This window comes from Bidens hawaiensis, unplaced genomic scaffold (genome assembly GCF_021521415.1).
Source record: "Bidens hawaiensis isolate Kalapana, Puna unplaced genomic scaffold, B.hawaiensis_p1.1 tig00012999_1, whole genome shotgun sequence".
Lineage (NCBI taxonomy): Eukaryota > Viridiplantae > Streptophyta > Magnoliopsida > Asterales > Asteraceae > Bidens > Bidens hawaiensis.
Window position 1 is genome coordinate 20,129 of NW_027492089.1, and position 23,029 is coordinate 43,157.

At 37.1% G+C, this 23,029-nt stretch overlaps 2 protein-coding genes and 1 pseudogene across 3 annotated transcripts; all 3 read left to right on the forward strand.

The window, feature by feature from the left end:
- Positions 1-2,501: 2,501 nt before the first annotated feature.
- LOC143542872 (SPX domain-containing membrane protein At4g22990-like) lies at positions 2,502-12,219 on the forward strand. 2 transcript variants are annotated; one of them, XM_077035344.1, is made up of 10 exons: positions 2,502-2,694; positions 3,384-3,504; positions 3,568-3,882; positions 3,964-4,068; positions 10,075-10,532; positions 10,618-10,916; positions 11,016-11,203; positions 11,302-11,492; positions 11,581-11,714; positions 11,819-12,219. In XM_077035344.1, the coding sequence occupies exons 1-10, from the start codon at positions 2,642-2,644 to the stop codon at positions 12,055-12,057; spliced, it is 2,103 nt and encodes a 700-aa protein (XP_076891459.1). In that variant the 5' UTR covers positions 2,502-2,641; the 3' UTR covers positions 12,058-12,219. The 2 variants fall into 2 exon arrangements, with proteins under 2 accessions (XP_076891459.1, XP_076891460.1); XM_077035345.1 differs by having other exon boundaries at positions 11,019-11,203.
- A 1,382-nt stretch (positions 12,220-13,601) lies between these two features.
- LOC143542862 (ATPase GET3A-like) lies at positions 13,602-17,183 on the forward strand. Its single transcript, XM_077035337.1, has 7 exons — positions 13,602-14,007; positions 15,004-15,125; positions 15,783-15,933; positions 16,037-16,147; positions 16,218-16,356; positions 16,415-16,530; positions 16,978-17,183. The coding sequence occupies exons 1-7, from the start codon at positions 13,756-13,758 to the stop codon at positions 17,146-17,148; spliced, it is 1,062 nt and encodes a 353-aa protein (XP_076891452.1). The 5' UTR covers positions 13,602-13,755; the 3' UTR covers positions 17,149-17,183.
- Positions 17,184-19,793: 2,610 nt separating this feature from the next.
- On the forward strand, positions 19,794-21,045 carry LOC143542863 (nicotianamine synthase-like; annotated as a pseudogene).
- The last annotated feature ends 1,984 nt before the right edge of the window (positions 21,046-23,029 follow it).

Sequence of the window (23,029 nt, forward strand, 5' to 3'; positions counted from 1 at the left end):
CCCACCAACCACCAGCATGGCACGTGCGTAGCCCACAGTTGGTAGAAAAGGAATATTATACAGCTGGCTGTACCTGCTTGGAAACCTACATTCGGCTATAAATACTCCAACACCTTGGAACGGTATCATCATCTTATATCTTGTATCTTATATCATATCTTATACCATCATATATCTGCTCTAGCTATTTCTCTTAATATACACATATTCAGAGCAATCTAGTCTGATTCTCACGCCGGAGGGTGGTCACAAGGAGGTACCCCCCCCTTCTCAGTGACGAGCTCACGGTGTCTGTTTTGCAGGTCATCAGAAGAATAACCATCTTTGCCGGACCTAACCCTCGTGGGAAACATCTACTTAACCCCCAGATTATCCGTAATCTGCCGGGGTCACTTAGTGTTTCTTCAGCTAGTGAGCTACTCAAGATCTGATTAATAAAAAGCTCGAAATAAGCCGAGCCCAAGCCTCATTTAAAGTTGGCTTAGTTATTGAGCCTGAACTCGAGCCTTGTATGAGAAGACTGTTTAGGCTCGTCGAACCTTAACAAACCTTGTGTATTTTTAAGTTTTACATATTATAGACTTTTGTATAATAGTTTTACACTGCACAATCGAGCTCGAGCTAAGGTTAACTTGTTTAAGGTACTAGGTGTGCTCAATAAGTAAGCACGCATGTAAATTAATTAATAAACAACAAATGAACAAAGTTCGAGCTTGTAAAAAACAACTCACGAGCCAAGCTTGAGCTAATGTAGAAAAAGAACTTGAAACAAGCTGAGTTCGAGCTCTTATAAGTCAAAGTGAGACTAGCTCGAGCCTTGTATTGTTTTCTATCACTCTGCCGCCACCACCACTGTATCCGGTTCTCAATCTTACCACCGCTAGGCGCAAACCACTGTCACAGTGTTTCAACACAAGCCTGGCTTAGAGCATGTGCGGGGTAGGCAATGAAGTTTTTAAATGTCTTTTAATATATTTTTAGGCCTATTTTTATAACTTGTGTAAGGTCTATGAAGGCCATCGAGCTCTAGGGGACGGCCCTGTTTCAACACTCCCTCTCCTGTATTATTTTTCATGCAGATAAAAGAACATAAGAACATGCACTCTATGGATCAAATGTGAGGGAATACATCTATACACTAAAAACAATTCTACTAGTTTGCTCTAGTAAAATTTTACAAATATCTATTTTGAGATCCAAAATACGAGTGAATACTTTTTTCTTCTATAGTTTTCTAGACATAAAAAGTTGATGAAGATAAAAGATGACTAACCATAACCACCACATAAAATAATATGATTGTTATTATCATGGAGGGTGAAAATCATGCATATTCATATGGGCCAACTTTGATATGAACCACATCTGCTATTTGATTTTTCCCAACCAATATAAAAGCTTCTATAAAGGTAAATCTTCAATTAAATAAACCTTTAAATCAGCAAATATACAAAATATCCATATTATGAAATAATTTATTTGATACAACTAATTATGACACCCCAATAAATAAATTTGGTATGTACTTATTAAGTTATATTTGATCATTGTTTATTGGATACACACACATATAGTGGGTTCATTGATGAACAAAGAACCATGTGTTTTACATCTAAATAAATCATTAAAAATTTAATGTTTACATGTAAAAGACTCGCTTTTACATTTTTTTTGGAACATTTACATATAAACACATGTTGAAACCTTTTCAACAAAAACATTTTAAAAGTAAAAAAAATATATTCTCTTTTTGAAATAGTTAAAAAGGTAAAAAAAACAAAAATGAGTTTTGTAAAATGCATTTTACATGTGATTATATGCAAAAACTTCAGAAAAAATTATACAAAAATGAATTTTTGCATGTAAAATGTCTTTTATGAACTTTTTACATGTGAAATTCATGATTCTCCAGTCCCAATTTTTTTACGGTTCCTCAATAAATTATAAACCGCGCCCTCTCTATATAAAACTTACTGTGAATACTCAAGGCAAAAATTGTTTTGCGTAGTTATTTGAATAAATAGATATAGGTCATGCATAGTAACTCAACGACGCCGAAGAACGATAACGTTGTTTTCAGTAAGATCGGTTTTACAATTCAAAAGGGATGACGGCGCAACTTGTTACCCGCTTATCTGTCTCTTTATTGTAATTGGATACTTTTTTATAATGTGTTACCACAGAAAATAAAACTAGAGTGCCACATAACCTAAAGTTATTAAATACCATTCAATCTTAAAACAAATAAATAAAATCACTAAATTTGTGTAAAGCATATTCTGCTCAAACAAAATTATTATATATATATATATATATACACCAACAAAACAACGTGTACGTTATAGTTTTTGTTTTTTTTCATGCATGAAGTCATGAACTACTGATTCCACTGGTGACACGTATATATATTCATATGATCAAATTCCAATGGCACCAGGACTGATTTAACATACAAACAAAATCTTGTGTTGTGTTGTCTCATTTTTGTTAATTACTTATTATCTCAATGGTAACAATCCTCAAATTTGATGAAACAAGTTTGCATGTTACTCATGCTAACTCTGTTGTTTGATGTTTATATATTTGAAACATATATTCATATGTTGCAGAGTTGTAATTAGTGTGGTGGTTAATATTAACTATGGTCGCATTCGGGAAGAAGTTGAAGGAGTTGCAGATTCAAGAATGGAAAGGGTAATGTTCTTAAACTGTGTTAATCATCAAGTAACAAAATATAGCAGCATGCACGGGTCGGTTTGGGTCCAGAAATCGAAATTTCAGATTTTGAAAACTGTAAATTTTCGGTTGTTTGGGTTTGTCATTTGAGCTTGAAAATTTTGGGCTGAAAAAAATTTGGCCTGACATAATGAATTTGGGACTGAATTATTTTGTTAACTGTAACCGGTTGATTATTATAAATTTTGGCTAAATATATGAGTTACATGTTTATTAAATTCTTATAAATTACTTGGTATACAAAATAAAAAATGAAAATCTACAAACTTGGTTTGGGTTGGTTTTGTTTTTCCGGATTTTATTACATGCAAAAGTGGCCCGAAATAATGAATTTGGAACTAAATCATTATTTTATTTAGTTGTTTGATAACTAGTTGATTATATATATTATTTATTAAGTTCTTATAAATTACTTCAAATAAAAAATGAAAATCTACAAACTTGGTTCGGGTTGATTCTGTTTTTTCGGATATTATTACATGCAAAACAAAAACAAAGCCATAAGTTCGGTTTTTACAAAAACATAAAAACAAACAGTCGGTTTTTGTTTCAGTTTTGTTTTTTCGGATCGGTTTTTTTCGTTTTCATACACATCAATAAAATGTAGGACAAAAGTTTTTATTATGTTGTTGTTTTAATGTTTTCAGTTACTATATCGACTACAAGTTACTAAAGAAGAAAGTGAAACATTATGCACAACAAAACGAGGTTGTCGAAGATAATCGCGATTATGTTCTACGCGATTTCTCCAAAATGCTCGATGAACAGGTTCATTTGTGTTGTTAAAAAAAAAAACTCATGAAGTCTATAATATATGTTGTTTGGTTGCAGATTGAGAAGACAGTGTTGTTTTTACTAAAACAACAAGGTCAACTCGCGACGAGGCTATCGAGTCTTGCTGACCATTATGACGAGTATGATGTGCATGGACAACATAGTGACTCGATAATCGAACGAAGAGAAGGATATAGAGAAGTGGGAAGAGATCTTTTGAGGCTATTGTTCTTTGTTGAAATGAATGCTATTGGTCTAAGGAAAATTCTTAAAAAGTTTGATAAGCGGTTCGGGTATAAGTTCACTAATTACTATGTCAAAACTCGAGCAAACCATCCTTATTCGCAGCTGCGACAAGTGTTTAAGCATGTGGTACGATAATAAGTTAATAACCGCACTATTGCATTTGGAAACATAGATGATTTTTGTTGTTTGACAACTATGTACATACAGGGCATATCCGCTGTTGTTGGATCCATTACTAGGAATCTTGCTGATCTGCAAGACGACGATAGACGTTATGTTTCAATTTATGACCAACCGAATCTTGACATTTCTGTTAGAAGAATTGGTGGTAAAGAGAAATTTAGGGGATCAGTTTTTTATAATCACATCATCTCCCAAATTAAACCCACAATTACAGCCCCCAACAGCTTGCAACTTCCATATATGATCATATGTAAAATTGTATATATTGTCTTTCCTTCAATGTAAATCATATGAAAAAAATATCAATGAAAAACAACTCTTGAAATCATGGTATCAGAGCAGTGTTTCTGATTCTAGGAACAACCTGCTCATCATCTACAAACCCATCTTCAAAACCAAACCAGGCTGCCATGTCCGAAGACGGTAGCCATGGTTCAGACCTTTCAATCCAATTAGCCAATCTCCTTAAGAATGGCCTTAACCATTCACCACAAAACCCAAAACTTTCTGATAGCCTTCAGATCAACTTGAAACTCAACAGCCAAAACTATGCCTTATGGTCTCGAATGATTCGAGTAGCCATCGGTGGAAAATCAAAAAACTTGTTGAAACATCTTACCTCAAATTCCCCAGACCCAACAGATGAGACATATGAGCAATGGGAACAAGACGATCTGATCGTGTTCTCGTGGCTCATACAGAACATCGAACCTACTTTGGCAAGCAACCTCACCGAGTTTCCCACTGCCAAAATATTATGGGATGCTCTTGCCGTCACGTATAGTAGCGGCAAGGATAAACTCCAAACCTACAATCTTCACGTCAAGGCCAATGGAATCAAGCAGAATGACTTGTCGCTCGAAAATCTGTGGATCGCGCTACAAGGAATATGGGGCGAGATCGACCGGATCGATCCAAATCCGATGAAGTGCCCCGAAGACATTAAAATCTATACCAAACTCAGGTCAGATACAAAATTATTTCAATTTTTAAGTGCCCTTGATCGGAAGTACGAGCCCATAAAAAGGGAATTACTCCGATTAGAGACTCTTCCTTCCGTTGAAGAAGCATATGCTTCGGTTCGAAAGGAAGAAGCCCATCAAAACATCTTGGGCACAAACCAGAACACAGAACAAATGGGTGTTGCGGCGGGGCTCGTAGCCTCCGGATCGGAAAACCCTAACGGGTCCAGTTTGATTTCGAAGGGCTCCCGGCGACCACCAAACGCCAAACCAGATAAAAGCCATCTAAAATGCTCCCACTGTGGTATGCTTAAACACACCAAAGAAGAGTGCTTTAAGATTGTTGGATACCCCGAGTGGTGGAACGATGGTCACAAAAAGGGGGCTAAGAATACCACGTCGGAGAAAGGAAAAGCTGCCATGGCTACGGGCAACACTGAAGGTGCTACCGGCGCAACCGGCAGCAATGATGGCGGGTATGGCTTTGGCGGTGTTGCAACGGCGGAACAGAGAGAAGAAGGGCTGACAGGTATCGGGTTTGAGGGGAAACTCTCAGACCCCTCTTTTTTATCCTTTAACTTTCCAGAAGACACCCTCAGAAAAGAAACAAATACAGAAAACACCCCCCTTGAAATGGGAAATGCAAAAATAGCAGGGAATTCTCTTGAAAAAAATGAATGTTGGATATTTGATTGCGGTGCTACTGACACAATGACATATGATTTTTCAGATTTGGTTTCACGCACGAAACCTAAAAAAAATCAAATTCAAACTGCAAACGGTGAAAAAATGGAGGTTAAATATGGAGGAACTATTGAAATCTCTCAAACCTTGAGATTATCGAATTGTCTTTATATCCCAACATTGTCACATAAGCTTTTGTCAATAAGTCATGTGACAAAGGAACTCAATTGTACTGTCCTAATGCACCCAACGTTTTGCATATTACAGGATATCAGGACGGGCATGATCATTGGGCGTGGCACTGAGCGACAAGGGCTATATTACGTGGACGAGGTGACCCAATCCGGTACAGTAATGCTTGCTCATGGAACTGCAAACCGGGAAGCTTGGTTATGGCACCGAAGATTAGGACACCCCTCTACAGGGTACTTGCACATTTTATTTCCCAAGTTGTTTTCTTCAAAACATGCTTTCAAATGTGATACATGTGTTCTTGCAAAGAGTCATAGGCAAACGTACAAGCCTAACAATACTAGAGTTGATTTACCATTCAGTTTAATACACTCTGATGTTTGGGGCCCTGCTCCAACTATTGGAGGGCAAAGTTATCGTTTCTTTGTTTTGTTTGTGGACGATTGCACGAGAATGACTTGGGTTTATTTTTTAAAAAACAAATCTGAGGTGGTAAGTAAATTTGAAATTTTTTATGAGATGGTCAAAACCAAATTTAAAAGGGAGATCCAAATTCTCCGCTCTGACAATGGTGGTGAATTTGTCAATACACGCATGAAGCAATTCCTTGAAACCAAGGGAATGATTCATCAAACATCATGTGCACACACCCCAGAACAAAATGGAGTGGTAGAACGAAAAAATAGAATTGTGCTAGAAATTACTCGAGCATTATTGATTGAGTCTCAAGTACCAACGTATTATTGGCCTGAAGCGGTTGCTATCGCAATTTACCTTATTAACCGTCTCCCTACCAAAATTCTCCGACTAAAAACTCCCATGGAAACCCTATCGGAGCTCGCAAAAATTACTCCACCACCAAACCTTGAACCTCGTGTGTTTGGTTGCTCCGTGTTTGTCCACATACCAAAGGCCAACAGAAACAAACTTGCCCCGTGTGCAGAAAAATGTGTTTTTGTCGGGTATGGTATTAACCAAAAAGGATACCGTTGCTATAACCCAAAAACAAAACACATGCATACGACCATGAACTGTGACTTCCTCGAAGCAGAATACTATTACTCCCAACACAGCAGTCAGGGGGAGAGGGAACATTGTGACACGCTGAGTTGGTTACAATCTGCCTGGTTATCTGAAGAAGAAGAAGAAAAGGTTCACAACAATCTGGATGAGTCACCTCCCACAACTGAGTCACCTCCCACAACTCATGATGAATCAACTAACAGTGCCACGCCAACGATCATACACCCGCCAACCTGATATCTGAGACAACTAGCGGTGAACAAGATGAACCACCCAGTCAGACCCAAGATGAATCACCCAGCTTGATCAATGAAGAACCAAATGTCGAAAGATATACTTTGCCTCCCAGAGTAAACAGAGGTGTTCCCCCAAAACGGTATACCCCGGAAAAAGAACCCAAGGGCTCGAGATATCCTATGGCACATATTGCGGTAGGAAATCTTGAGAAAGAATCTAAAGAGTTCGAGACATCTCTGTACTCCGAAGTCATCCCAACCACACTTGAAGAAGCCCTTGAATCAAAAGAGTGGGTAGACGCGATGAAAACAGAAATGGATGCCCTAGAGAAAAATGACACATGGAAAAGGTGTACTCTTCCTCCTGAGAAGAAAGCGGTAGGATGTCGCTGGGTCTTTACCATAAAACACAAGCCAGATGGAACCATTGAAAGATACAAAGCCAGACTGGTGGCTAAAGGGTATTCGCAAACATACGGAATTGATTATTCCGAGACTTTTTCTCCGGTTGCTAAGATTAACACCATTCGAGTTCTTTTCTCAATAGCAGCAAACGAAGAGTGGCCACTTCACCAATTCGATGTTAAGAATTCTTTCCTCCATGGAGAACTCAAAGAAGAAGTATACATGGAAGCTCCTCCAGGTTTCTCAAAAAAATTTAAACAAGGAGAAGTATGCTGTTTAAAAAAATCACTGTATGGGCTTAAACAGTCACCTCGAGCCTGGTTCGGGAGGTTTACATTGGCCATGAAGTCATATGGATATAAGCAAAGCAACTCGGATCATACCCTGTTCCTAAAACAAAGAGGAAAACTTGTCACCTGCTTGATTATTTACGTGGATGACATGATAATCACCGGAAATGACAAAGAAGAAATACTGAATCTAAAAGCAAACTTGGCTTCAGAGTTTGAAATGAAAGACTTGGGGAGACTTAAGTATTTCCTCGGAATTGAAGTCTTACGATCAAAACATGGAATTTTTATTTGTCAGAAAAAATACATCCTTGATTTGCTAGCAGAAACAGGAATGATTGATTGTAAACCAGCAGAAACTCCGATGATTGCAAACCAGAAACTGTTTATGGAAGAAGGAGCTAAGCTAACAGATAAAGGAAGGTATCAAAGGCTAGTTGGGAAGTTAATCTACCTATCTCATACTCGCCCAGATATAGCATATGCTGTAGGGGTGGTAAGTCAATTTATGCATCAACCACAAGAGTCCCATATGGAAGCGGTCTGGAGAATAATCAAGTATTTGAAGGGAACACCTGGACATGGAGTTCTATTTAAACCAAACGGGCATCTCAAGACTCAAGTTTATACAGATGCAGACTGGGCAGGAGATCGAGGAGATTGAAGGTCTACCTCTGGCTACTTTACTCTAGTAGGCGGGAATCTTGTTACATGGAGGAGTAAGAAGCAGAAGGTAGTGGCTCTATCCAGTGCTGAAGCAGAGTTTCGAGGGATAGCTCGTGGTATAACCGAAGCTTTGTGGATACAGAAGCTCCTTAAGGAAATTGGTATGTCCATTGAAGAGGCTAGCAAGGTTTTGTGTGACAACAAAGCAGCTATCCAAATATCAGAAAACCCCGTTCAACATGACCGGACAAAGCATGTGGAAGTGGATCGACATTTTATAAAAGAGAAATTAGAAGCAAAAATTATTGAATTACCATTTGTTCGGTCTGAAGATCAATTAGCAGATGTCCTGACCAAAGCCGTCAATGAAAAAATCTTTACCAACTGCTTATCCAAGCTGAATTTCGGAAATCCTATTATTCAGCTTGAGGGGGAGTGTTAGAAGAATTGGTGGTAAAGAGAAATTTAGGGGATCAGTTTTTTATAATCACATCATCTCCCAAATTAAACCCACAATTACAGCCCCCAACAGCTTGCAACTTCCATATATGATCATATGTAAAATTGTATATATTGTCTTTCCTTCAATGTAAATCATATGAAAAAAATATCAATGAAAAACAACTCTTGAAATCAATTTCGGTATGTATATTTTTGTTATTATTTTTTTTTTCATTTTGTAAGATTCGTCTAAATCATTTTATATATTTATCGGAGGGTGCATGGGTTTGGGCTTCAACCGAACCAAAAACTGAAAAGTTCTGTTTTTTAGTTTTTGAAAAGCACTTGGTTTTGAATTTTTTAGTTTTACCACTTGACTAAATTTTTTGTATTAATTAATGAATGGTTATTTTATTATAGAGTAAATTGCGGTTTTCATCCTTGTGGTCTGTCCAAATCTGCGGTTTTAGTCCAATAGTTTCAAATCTGTGGTTTTTCGTCCCTGTGGTTTCATTTCACTTGCAATTAAACCCGACTACACTAACCCCGTTAAGTCTGGTCGTTAAACCCGTCAGCGTGCCCCTCACGTGAGGGGCAATTTTGTCTTTTCATCCTTGTGGTCTGTCCAAATCTGCGGTTTTAGTCCAATAGTTTCAAATCTGTGGTTTTTCGTCCCTATGGTTTCATTTCACTTGCAATTAAACCCGCCCACACTAACCCCGTTAAGTCTGGTCGTTAAACCCGTCAGCGTGCCCCTCACGTGAGGGGCAATTTTGTCTTTTCTTTCCCCAAATAAACCCCAACCGTAACTCACAAGCCCCCTCACGTGAGGGGCTGAGGTATATTTGGGGAAAAGAAAAGACAAAATTGCCCCTCACGTGAGTGGCACGCTGATGGGCTTAACGATCAGCGTTAACGGGGTTAGTGGGGTCGGGTTTAATTGCAAGCAAATTGAAACCACAGGGACGAAAATCGTAGATTTCAAACTATTGGACTAAACCGCAGATTTGGACAAACCACAGGGACGAAAACCGCAGTTCACTCTTAATTATAATACATTTGGGTCAACATATTTGGCTTAAAACCACATTCAAAATTAAAACCGAACCGAAAATTCGCTTTTTTACAAAAATATAAAACTAAACTGTCGGTTTTTGTTTGAGTTCCGTTATTTATGTTCGGTTTTTTCTATTTAATGCACAACTCTAACTATTTATTTGCTGCTACAAATTACAGGATCCGGTTGTTGAATCAATAAAAGCAGCCGAGAAACGACTACTGAACTCAACCGATTTCCTACACTATTTGGGAAAACACGCGTTTATAATGCAAGACGAGTTGCCATCGCCTTCATCCGAAGATAATATTGGGAACGAAAGATATCATTTCATGTCACTTCTTTTGAACTTAGTGAACACTTTTTTATATATGGTGAATACATACATCATTGTACCGACCGCAGACGACTACTCGTTGAGCCTTGGAGCTGCAGCCACGTTTTGTGGTGTAGTCATCGGGTCAATGGCGGTTGCACAAGTTTTCTCTTCGGTTTATTTTAGTGCATGGTCGAATAAATCATACATCAAACCACTTATATTCAGCAGCATTGTTCTTCTTATGGGCAATACTATGTACGCTCTCGCTTATGATCTTAACTCGATATATGTTCTTCTCGTTGGACGTTTGTTTTGCGGGTAAGCACGCTATCTATACCACTTTGACTTTTTATGTGACCGTAAAAGTCAGACTTATGAAGAGTTTGACTTGATTGTTTGTTAGACTGGGGTCAGCTCGGGCGGTTAACAGACGGTATATTAGCGACTGCGTGCCTCTAAAGCTAAGAATGAAAGCATCCGCCGGGTTCGTGAGCGCAAGTGCTCTCGGAATGGCTTGTGGGCCCGCTTTGGCTTGCTTATTTCAGACACAGTTTAAGATCTTCGGGTTCACTTTTAACCAAGATACTTTACCCGGGTGGTTCATGGCGTTTGCATGGTTTGTGTATTTACTATGGCTATGGTTCTCTTTCAAAGAACCGCCACTCGAGAAAGAAGATATTATCGTGCAACACGAAACACCCCGTACGTGACTACACTCACTTATAAATTTACTTTCGAGTTTTTATCTCAAACGGGCCAAATAAAAAAATAGCTAAAAGGAAACGCGTCACGTTGTTGAAGCAGGTACTACGACTGTAGAAATTGGTTTTTCCGAGCCGTTACTTTTGGATTTGGGGAAAAACCAAGAAGACGAAGATGAAGACGAGCAACAAGAAGATGAAGATCCTAGTGACGAGTTATCAGAAGATAACCGGAAGCCCGTGACATCTATTATGTCTGCATACCGGCTGCTTACTCCATCGGTCAAGGTTCATTTCAAAAACCATACTTTCATCCTAACAAAATATTTTTTATATTATTTATAAACACTTTAGATCATGAAACAAAAAATGCCCATTTATAACAGGTTCAACTCATAATATACTTCATGCTCAAATATGCTATGGAGATTTTACTTGCGGAATCAAGTGTCGTCACGTCATACTACTTTGTGTGGTCAACAAGCAACGTCGCCATGTTTCTTGCTTTTCTTGGGCTGACTGTTCTTCCGGTCAGCATTTTTGTCGGGAGTTACATTAGCAACGTGTTCGAAGAAAGGTAAAAACTACGAATATCCCATAAGTAACATACATTTGAAGTTTTTTAAATATATGCTGTATTTACGAACAAGATTTTGTTACTGCAGGCAAGTTTTGTTGGCGTCGGAGATAATGGTATGCTTAGGTATCGTGTTAAGCTTTCATATGATCATCCCCTATTCGGCTCCACAATATATCTTCTCGGCTTTGCTAACGTTCGTGTCTGCTGAAGTTCTTGAAGGTTTATTACTTTATTAATAAATAATAATTCTCATTGTATTCCTATATACAGTTGATTAATAATTTATAACTTTTTCTTATTTTTTTTTTACTATTAATTTATAGGTGTGAACTTGTCACTACTATCACGAGTGATGTCATCTCGGTTATCACGTGGGACCTACAATGGCGGGCTGTTGTCAACCGAAGCTGGGACGCTAGCTCGAGTGGTTGCAGATGGAACGATTACGATTGCGGGATATTGGGGTATGAGTGAGCTCTTGAATATCACATTGCTTCCTTCATTGGTGATTTGCATTGGTACCATTGTAGCCACTTTCTTCACTTACAACTCTCTTTATTAGTTCGGTACGAGTTTTGTAAATAGTTAATGATAACTAAGGGGGAATCTCGACCGGTTTGGTTTCATCCTCGCTCGAAGACCATTCATGACATGTCGGATTTAATGTACGCAATAACTATGACGTGGGTTGTAATGGATAGCGTTTGAATTATGCAACGAATGAATATGAAAGAAGAGTTTCCCTTTTTGGTATGGCATTGATCATGTCATAAAGGTTTTACTTTTGTGTGGAGTTCTATTTTCCTTTAGTAAAACCAGTCAGATCAGCTTAAAAACTGGCGACATTATAATGAATTGATGCGGGCCCACAATTATTTTGTTTTTTTGTATGGTGGGTATTCTAGTCATTTTATATAAATTTAACTAAAAAAACTAACGATCATCCATGCAAGGAACACCTATGTTACCCGCTACAAAGTATTGCGGAGCATACTAGTAATTTTATAAAGGTAAGGAGCAAATGTGCAGTATTCCTAAACCACATGAAGCATCCGAGTGATTAACTCTAAATAAAAAAGGTTTAAAAGTAAAATGTGTATTTGAATAATATAAATCAAGGTATTTACAATGTTAACTATAAAACCCGTAATATATCAATAAAATAAATGAGATTTTTGAAGGAATAAATTGAAAATGCAGTCCAACCATCGATTTGGTTTACCGATCCCAACCATAACTATTTAGCACAAATGAAGACGGTTCAAAAGTACTTAACAAGGTTGGAAACGTAGACGATTCATGATCCAGCCATACCGCTCTGGTTACAAGAACAATGTTGATGATACATAATGAGTTCTAAATTCAATATTTTTTAAAAACAATGACAAAATATACAATTCTTATTAGTTTAAAAATTTAAACGTGTTGACCTTAGATGAGAGTTTTTTTCAAATCGAAAGACAAGTATGTCCCGATATGATAAATTAGCCAGTATTAGGGGTGCAAATGAGTCGAGTCGAGTCGAGCCCGAGCTCGACCAGGCTCTAGCTTGACTCGTTTAACTTATACATATGTCGAGCTCAAGCTCATCACGTTTCGATCTTTATTTATAAAGCTCGAGCTCGGCTCGTTTCGTAGTTTTTCAAACTCGAGCTCGGCTCGTTTAATATTTATTAATTTACCTTTTAAATGTTTATAATTATTTTGTGGATTTTTTTCATTATAACTTTATATATATAATAATATATGTTATTTAGTTATCTGTTTTCATAAAATTATATATATATATTAATTAATAATTATTAAATATATAGTATATATATTTATAATAATTATATAATTGACAAGCTCGTTTAGACTCGCGAGCCGGCTCATGAGCTTTCTTTTAGGCTTGAGCTCGGGCTCGTTTAAGCTTGACTCGATCGAGCTTTTTCACAAGTAGCTTGCGAGCAGTTTGACTCATTTGCACCCCTAGTCAGTATTTAATTTGAAAGATTCATCGGCCATTTAAAAAAAACTAATAAAACAAATATTAAGATATGATTTTTACCCTGTTAGATCAAATTAAACCAAAATCCTCTGTTTCTCAACCAATTTCACAACAATAAAAATCCAATCTTTGAACCCAAATCCCTCCAAATCCACACACACCATTTCAAAAACACAATACCCAGATCGTTTCTCAAACCAATCCCAAATCAATTTCCTCAAAACCCCCAAATTCCAGGGTTTGTGAGACCCAAATCAAGATTGGATTAAAATGGGTGACATGCCTGAAGGAACGGTGCGAAACGTACTGGAACAGCAGTCTCTGAAATGGGTATTCGTTGGTGGCAAAGGTGGTGTTGGCAAGACTACCTGCAGCTCAATTCTATCAATCTTGTTGGCGTCTGCAAGATCCTCTGTTCTTATTATTTCTACTGACCCTGCTCATAACCTCAGCGATGCGTTCCAGCAGAGGTTTACAAAGGCTCCTACTTTGGTTAATGGGTTCACTAATTTGTATGCTATGGTTAGTATTGGCTGTTATTATTGTTGTTGGTTGGTTTTTGAATTAAGGGTGAAAATAGAGCATTTTGTTAGAACTTGGAAATTAAAGTTTGTTGGAAGTTAATTATGAAACAAAGCATTTGGGTTTACTAATTTGTATACTATGGTTAGTATTGGCTGTTATTGTTGGTTAATTTTGGAGTTAATTTGATTTGGGATGGTTAATTGCAAAAACAGAGCATTTTGTTAGAATTTAAATTTTATTGGAGGTTAATCATGAAACAGAGCATTTGGGTTCACTAGTTTGTATGCAATGGCTAGTATTTTGGTTAATTTTTGAATTAGTGTGAATTGAATTGGGATGGTTAATTGCAAAAACAGAGCATTTTGTTGAAATTTAAAGTTTATTAATTGGAAGTTAATCCTGAAACAAAGCATTTGGGTTCATTAATTTGTATGATATGGTTAGTATTGGCTCATGTTATTGGTTAATTTTGGAGTTAATGTGAATTGGGATGGCTAATTGCAAAAACAGAGCATCTTGTTAGAACTCAAAGTTTATGGGTCGGTTTTGAAAGAAAGTGAAAGTTGAAGGGGGTATTTTGAAAAAATTATGAATTAAATAGGATATGTTAATAGTTTGAAAGTTTAGAATAATTATGTGTTTAGTTTAAGTTTAATAGTCTTGGCTCTTTTTATTGATTAATTTTGAAAGTTTGTGAGTTATATGAACATTATCAAGTTGTTAGAACTCAAAATTTAATAATGTATGTTGTGTTCATTTATGAATGACTTCTGCACCGGTTTACGGGCTTGGCGCCTTTAACCACATTGGTGATTGATGTAATTGACTTATGTTGATTCTGTTAGTTGGCCAAGGGGTTTCCGCTTTAGTATTCTTTTTTCACTAATATGCATGATATGATGAAGTGGCGGAACGATCTTCGTTAACTATATAACTTGTGGCGAGTTATGGTTCTTAATATTGTGATATAATGGATAGTGTTATCTTTTCTAGGAGGTGGATCCGAATGTGGAGGAAGGAGAAAACGGGCAAGAAGGAATGGACGGTTTCTTGTCAGATTTAGCAAATTCGATTCCTGGAATCGATGAAGCTATGAGTTTTGCAGAGATGCTAAAGTAAGATTCCCTTTTTATATTTTATTAAAAACTTATCAACGCTTTGTAATAAACAAAAAATGATCGATAGGAATATAGACAATATGGCTTTACCATGGTATTTGACATCTTTGGTCTCGTTAGTCCACACGGTGCCTGCAAGCGCTCCCACATGTACTGTGGGTTAATTTGAAGCTTGTTTAGATGATTTTTGTTAACTGTTAACATGTTAATGATTTCCGTTCATAGAGTTATTTACTGAGCATGTGCTTTATTGTTTCATATATAAGTTTCTCACTCGAATATACTCTTTAAACATTGGAATTAATGTCGATATATTGTGACTTATATAAATTTCTTCTGTCCACTTTTAGTGTCTGCTTTTGACTTTCGAATGTCAAGTTGTCTTTTTCCAACCTCATCGTTTGTACAAATGCGCATTTGTTATTTGTATAAATTTAATTGCTAATTTAGACTCTTTAACATAAAGTTTTGAAAATAGGAAAACTTTAGGAAAATAATGTTGAAAAAAAAACATTAATTTGTTATATAGATTTTAAAAGGTTTGACATTAAAAAGTCAAAGGAAGACACCTCAAGTGAAATGTAGGCAGTATATAATAATGGACATTCAATTATATAACCTTTTTTTTTTACTTTTTGTTAAATCTGACATAAGGTTGGTGCAAACGATGGATTACTCGGTGATAGTATTTGATACTGCTCCCACTGGTCACACGCTTCGGTTATTACAATTCCCGTCAACGTTAGAAAAAGGTCTTACCAAAATGATGAGCCTAAAGAGTAAATTTGGTGGCTTGTTGGGTCAGGTACTTTCTTTTTTGTTTCTATAAATATATGTTTTTAAGTTTTAACTAGTGACAACATATTCATGTTGTATGAGTTGACTTGTTTTTGTCATGTTAATGGCAGATGGGTCGTTTGTTTGGCGTTGGAGAAGAGTTTGGTGAGGATGCAATACTTGGAAAGCTCGAGGGCATGAAAGACGTGATTGAACAAGTCAACAAGCAGTTCAAAGATCCGGTAACGGCTTTAAATTCTTTTTCTTTAATGTATAAAATCAAAAGGTTTGACTTTTTTTCTTGTTTAATAGGACTTGACAACTTTTGTATGCGTATGCATCCCAGAATTCCTGTCGTTATACGAGACAGAGAGATTGGTGCAAGAACTCACTAAATTTGAGATAGATTCACATAATATTATCATCAATCAAGTGCTGTTTGATGAGGAAGGTACATATGAATTATTATTATTATTATTATTGAGTTTATAAAAGTGTACCGGTTTTAGGTGTTGAATCCAAGTTGCTGAAAGCTAGAATGAAAATGCAACAGAAATATTTAGATCAGTTCTACATGTTATATGACGACTTCAATATTACAAAGCTGCCGTTGCTGCCGGAAGAGGTATGGTTTTCCAAGTTGAAAGCTTTATTGTCAGAAAATGACTAAACTACCCTTGGAATGATCATCATTGACCCCTCAAGGGTATGAAGTCATGATATGTGATCTTTGTTGCAATCTTGAGTGATTACTCTAGCAAGCAGGAAACTTTGTTTTTGCAAAATGACCAATTTACCCTCGAATACAATCATTCTTTAACCTTCACTATAACACATTACATGCTTTACCACAATTTGTTGATCTTTAAGTAAGCTTCAGAAACTTTTTGAGCCAAATGACTAATCTACCCTTCAATGCAGTCATGCAGTACACATGTTTTCTCTAAATTTCATTCTTGTAATGTTTTTTTTAATTTTTAGGCAAAATGACTAACCTACCCTTGAAAAGTCAGATAATAATTTGCAGGCTTGTGTTCTATATGTTTGTTTAAAAAAATGATTTAATGCACAGGTTTGTGGAGTGGAAGCTTTAAAAGCATTTTCGCAGCATTTTCGAAAACCGTACGAACACTCGATTGCACGAGGAACTGTAGAAGAGCTGGAACTTCGAGTTTCGAATCTACAAACAGAGCTTAGAGAAGTGGTAGCAGAACTAGAAAAGGCGAGGAAAACCAAGAAGTAAACCGACACCTTTTTTTGAGTCTGATAAATTTGTTTTCTCCAGTTTTTTAGAGTTAGATTACAATAATCCAAATTCTTTAATTCAACTATTTAAGATTATTATTGTTATTGTTACTATTATCACTCTTAACAATGTTGATGTAAACACATGATTGCATCAAGTACATTTTGTGTTCTTATATATGTGTATGAAATATACATATCTATATAATATTATAATGTGTATATGTACGCTATCCAAATAAGTTAGTCGGTTTAAGATCTAAACGGTTCGTTCTATGGTTTGGTTTTTACCGCTTGACATTTAACAAAATCCTAAAACAGCGCAACTATTAATATATATTTTTTATTTATATAGTTATGTGTATATATATCATAATCTCAAACCAGTTTTATTAAGGTAAAAAAAAACTTATAATACAAAAAATTACTAATGGTTCCAAACTCGAATCTAAGCTAGACATGTACAAACAAATAGGTTTCCAACCCGACCCGGTCACAACTCAAATCGGGTGCCCCAAACCGGTTATAATTTATAATAAAAGCATGAAGTCTCAAATCAAAAACATTATAATTAAGTTGTGAATGAGACAGGGATGACATAATGCAACTTCTTGTTTAATGTTATTATCATTGACCTTATCTTTGTTTACTCCTTAGAGTATATGCTATGGGGCGGGGTGGGCTAAGGTGGCAAGGGGCGATGGACGCTGAACACCATAGTGGGGCTCCGTTGGACCAGGGGCGCCGTTGATCGGGCGTTCAAACGGCCGGCGCGCTTGGTGGGTCCCCCCCAACGTTCATTTGAACGGCTAGTTTTTTTTTACAAAAAAAAACTAATTATTTTATTTATAAATACTAACTCATTTTATCATTCTATACACAAACAAATACCAAATACTATCAAATTTCAAAACAAAAACCTATCAACTCTCTACCATGAATCCTTTCTCAAATTTCACCGGCTCGAGCTCAAACCCGAACCCAAACCAGAACACGAGCTCGAGCTCAAACCCTAACCAAAACCCGAACACCAACCCAAACCCGTGGGATCCGTCTCAAAGGTGGTGGGCTAGTTTACTCAAAAACAATGACCCTACCAACCCTTACTTTACCAACCAGAATGTACCCGCAATGCCTCCAAACGATATGTTTTATCGAATGCCAATGCCGTTTATGCCTCCGCCACCCCAAACCCAAACACCCCAAACCCAAGTTGTGGAAACCCAAATTCCCGAAACCCAAGTCGACGAACCCCAAGTTCGTCGCAAGCAAAGCCCTAAAAAGAAGGTCGTTGCCGATGAAACACCAACCGAATTGTACGACAGGAAGAAGTGGGAAGACGATGAGGAAGCGGCGTTGGCGCAAGCGTAGATTGACTCATCCGAAGACTCGGTGTTAGGTGACGGTAAACGCACCGTGATTTTTTGGAGAGAAATACGTGGTAAATTTTTGAGATAATGGGTCGAGGTCGCTACCGCGGGGATGATTCCGTCTCCAACAAATGGAAGGCAATGGTTTTAAAAATGAACCACTTCTCCACAATTCACACTTGCCTTAAGAACAACAAAGGAAGCGGCACGAACGACACCGACCTTCTTAAGGATATGTTGAAACAATACAATCGCCTTCATGGTAGCGAATTCAGCATGGGGATGTTTGATATTTGGATGAAATGCACGAGCTCACCAAAGTGGCATCCGATCCCGACATCTTCACCGCGACCGTCCAAACGGTCAAAAACAACGTCTACTTCGGCTGATCAATCGCCGTCTCAAGCCGCGTCGGATGCTCATTCTCAGTTTAACTTGAACGAGATTGATCCCGATTTTCAATTTGATGAACCGGATGAGTTGCCACGTCCGATAGAAAGAGAAAGGGCCAAGGAGGTGGGGGGCCTTCGTCTAGAACGACATCCTCGATGAGTTCCGACGTGAGCGCGCGGTTTGACAACTTGGAGCTTGCACTTAAAGAGTTTCGCGAGGAAAAAAACACTCGAAAGAGGAACTCAAGATAATACACGAAGAAAGAAAAGCGATGCATGCGGAATACAAAGCCATGCATGAAGAAAGAAAGAAGGCTAAATCGGAACGACAATGAGAGAAGGACTTCAAGCTCCTCGCAAAGGATCTCTCGCATTTAGATTCGGCCACGCGGGCGTTTTTGGAGAAAAAGAAAGAGAGGATAATGGCAAAATACGCAAACGAGGACTCGGACGCCGAAAATTAGTTGTATTTTTTTTTTCTATTTGTATGTTTTTTATGTATTTTAGTTTAATTAAGTTTGATTTTTATTATTTAGTTTGTTTTATATTAACTTGTTAGTTTTATTAAATTAAAAAAGAAAAAAAAATTAAGGGGCTTCAAAGCCCCGTCACCATTGAGGGGCATCTTTGGAGAGGGGCTTTGAAGCCCCCAGTGCACACGTGACGCTGACGTGACACTGGGGAGTGGCTTCGAAGCCCCTCACCATAGTGACCAGTCTTACATATTATTATCATTATTAGCTAATACACCTACATATATTCACATGTTTTTTTATTAACCTCTAAATACGACTGTTTTTGGGCGCAACGATGGTGCTGAACCGTTCATCAACATGACGTGTTTAAGGTCAGCGTCGAGTATTGTTAATTCGTTTTCACCTAGGAGTTGACACTAATATAATATGTTGCTAGCTAGAGGTGTATGTGTATATTAGTAATATATATGAATATAGTGTGAACAAGAAAATGTGAAAACATAATAGTTTTTAGCATCAAACAACAATGGTAATAAATAAAACATTGAAGCTTTGAATAACCAGGCAAGATTCATCCCTTCTTAATAATAATAATATGTGGGACCCACGTGTGCATATATATAAAAATGAACTGTCTCTTAACAATTCTACACCAACATATTGTAACCAAATCAATTCTTGTGTTTCTTAGACATGGAATCCTTCCAAGATAATATCACCTTAGTAAAGAAAGTTTGCGAGATTTATGAAAAACTTTCGAAGCTTGAAACGCTCAAACCTTGTAACGACGTTAACAACCTCTTCACCGAGCTTGTCCACGCATGCATCCCTCGCTCTTCCATCAACATAGCCACTCTCCCGGAAAATATTCAACAAATTACGTCTAAGCTTATTAAACTATGTGGTGAGGCCGAGGGCCATCTTGAAGCTCACTTCTCCACCATTTTAGGCTCGTTTAAAAATCCTCTTCACCATCTCGACGTATTTCCTTACTACTCAAATTACCTCAAACTTAGCAGGCTCGAGTATAACATCCTTAACCAACACTATTCTGCCACGTCACAAGCCCCCAAACGTGTCAGCATTTGTGGGATCTGGCCCCTTACCCCTCACCTCAATTGTCTTGGCCTCTAACCATCTCAAAAACACAACCTTTCACAACTATGACATTGACTCGCTAGCAAATTCAATGGCTTATCGTCTCGTTGCATATGATGATGACTTGTCCAAAAGAATGGTCTTCCACACTACTGACATAATGGATGTGACCGATGAGTTGAAAGAGTGACGTGGTTTTCTTGGCTGCGTTGGTGGGAATGGATATCCACGAGAAAACTAAGGTTATTCAACATTTAGCTGAGTATATGGCCCCTGGTGCCGTTCTCATGCTAAGGAGTGCACATGGTGCTCGTGCATTTCTTTACCCGGTCGTGGACCCTCAAGTTCTTCAAGGGTTTGATGTTCTCTCTATTTTCCTTCCCGACGATGATGTCATAAATTCTGTTGTGATTCACGAAAGTATACGAAGCCAGCAGACACTAATCATAATAACTTTCAACGTTTGGCTAATGGCTCTATCGTGCCATCAAGTTGCAAGTATTGTGACTTTCAAGCTTTTAATAGTCCCCTTAATAATATGAAAATGATTGATGATTAGATGATAGATCAATAGGGATTGAGTTGTAACGTGTTGTGTTGTGTTGTGTTGTGTTGTTCTAAGCTTCAATCCGTATGCATGGTTAAAGTTGTGTGATCTTTATGTAATCGACTTGAGTTGTAACGTGTTGTGTTGTGCTGTGTTTTTTGTCGTCGGTGTGACTTGATTTCAAGAAATAAAAGATTTGCATATGTGATGGTTTAGAATTATGTCATCGTATGTTATTATGTTAATACTTCCACAAAGTATCTTTAGATATATCTCTCTACATAGTAAATAAATGCATACCCTACATGAAATCAAGATGTGACATTTGTTGGTATTAATCCCATCAATTAATGTGTTGTTGGTGCTAAGTTAGTATTTGGTTAGTATCCCGGTATGTTGATTACGTAATTGAGAAAGGTGGGAAACTAGGACTGTTCAAAGGGTAAGACCCGACCCTTTTATCTAATACCTTACCCGGACCCTTTACCCTTTTAGGAAGAAACTTGGACCCGAGACCCTACCCTCTAACCAATAAAAGGGTCGGGTATAAATAAGGGTTTCAAGGGTCCAACCCTTTACCCTTTAAGACGGTAATCACATTTCATTTTTCTGTATTTACAAGTTGCATATCTCATAAATGACTGTAATATATGAATCATAGAACAATTATACTTTCATTTAATAACATAGTAAAATTTAACTTCGAAAGTTTAGCAATCATTTGAATTGATACAAGCAATATTCACATTCAAAAATTACTTGTAGAGAACAATTCAGTGATTTCATATATATGTTTCCATTTAGTAGCATGACCCTTTATTTTTATTTTTCTTAGTAGTTGAAAATTTCTGATGAATCATATATGAAATACAAACCTCTCATAAATTTTATATTAATCATGAATCTAATGTATATCTATCTAGTAAAAGGGTCAAGGGTTTGAAAAAGGGTCGGACCCTTGAAACCCTTTTACCCTTTAAGATGAAATTTAAATACCCTTTACTCTACCTATATTATTTATTCGGGTCTAATTAAGGGTTTTATGAGTCAGGTAACCGGGTTTCAAGGGTCCGACTCTTATCATGCTCACCCCTATGAGAAACAACCAAAGAAGTGATTGTCACGTCATAAAAGAAATAGAGTAGTCTCCGTTAATAAGTTGGGAGTATCCTGATATATTTCTTAAGTCTGCCTTAACACCGACCAATATGTTAAAACTATAATTATTAAAATCCAATATCCCTTTTTCAGATTCATTTTTACGGAATTTTATGAAACTAATAATCTTTACTCTTTAAATCTTTACTAACCTTATCTTTGTATAGTTGCAAAACAAAAAGGTAAGTAAAGATTAAATGTGAATTTGGATATCTTGCTCCCGATGCTGTTACGTTTCTAAAAGAGTTCAGCGGGTCGTGCACATTAACTCAACGACGTCAAAGAACGATAATTTTATTTTCAGTAGGATCGGTTTTGCTATTTAAAAGGGGGTGGCGGCGCAGCTTGTTGCCCGCTTACCTGCCTCTTTATTATAATTGAATCCTTTTATTTGAAATATCGTTTATATTGCCCAAAAAAAATGTGAATCAAATAAGCCAAAGTTAGATCAAATGCTTGCCGAGAAGGTTGGATTTGGACCGAGTAGAAGCTAGAAGAGAGTGAGTAATGCGGTTCAAGTGAAGTGAAATGGTAGAAGTTGGTAAAGATAAAGACAACTTTTATGGTGAAGATAAGGACACATATTAAATACTTTAATTAGTGTCACGTTGAATTATACAACGGGTACATACGAGCCGAGCTACTCAAGTTCGTATCGAAAAATAGCTCGAAACGAGCCGGGCCGAGCTTTTTTAAGTTCAAGCCTCAAATAAAGCACGTTTAGTTATCAAGCATGAGCAAGAGCCTCGCGTAGGAAGCTCGTTTAGGTTAGTTGAACATTGTATATTTTTAAATTTGTCTTTGTCTTTTATGTATTGGTTTCACACTGCAAAACCGA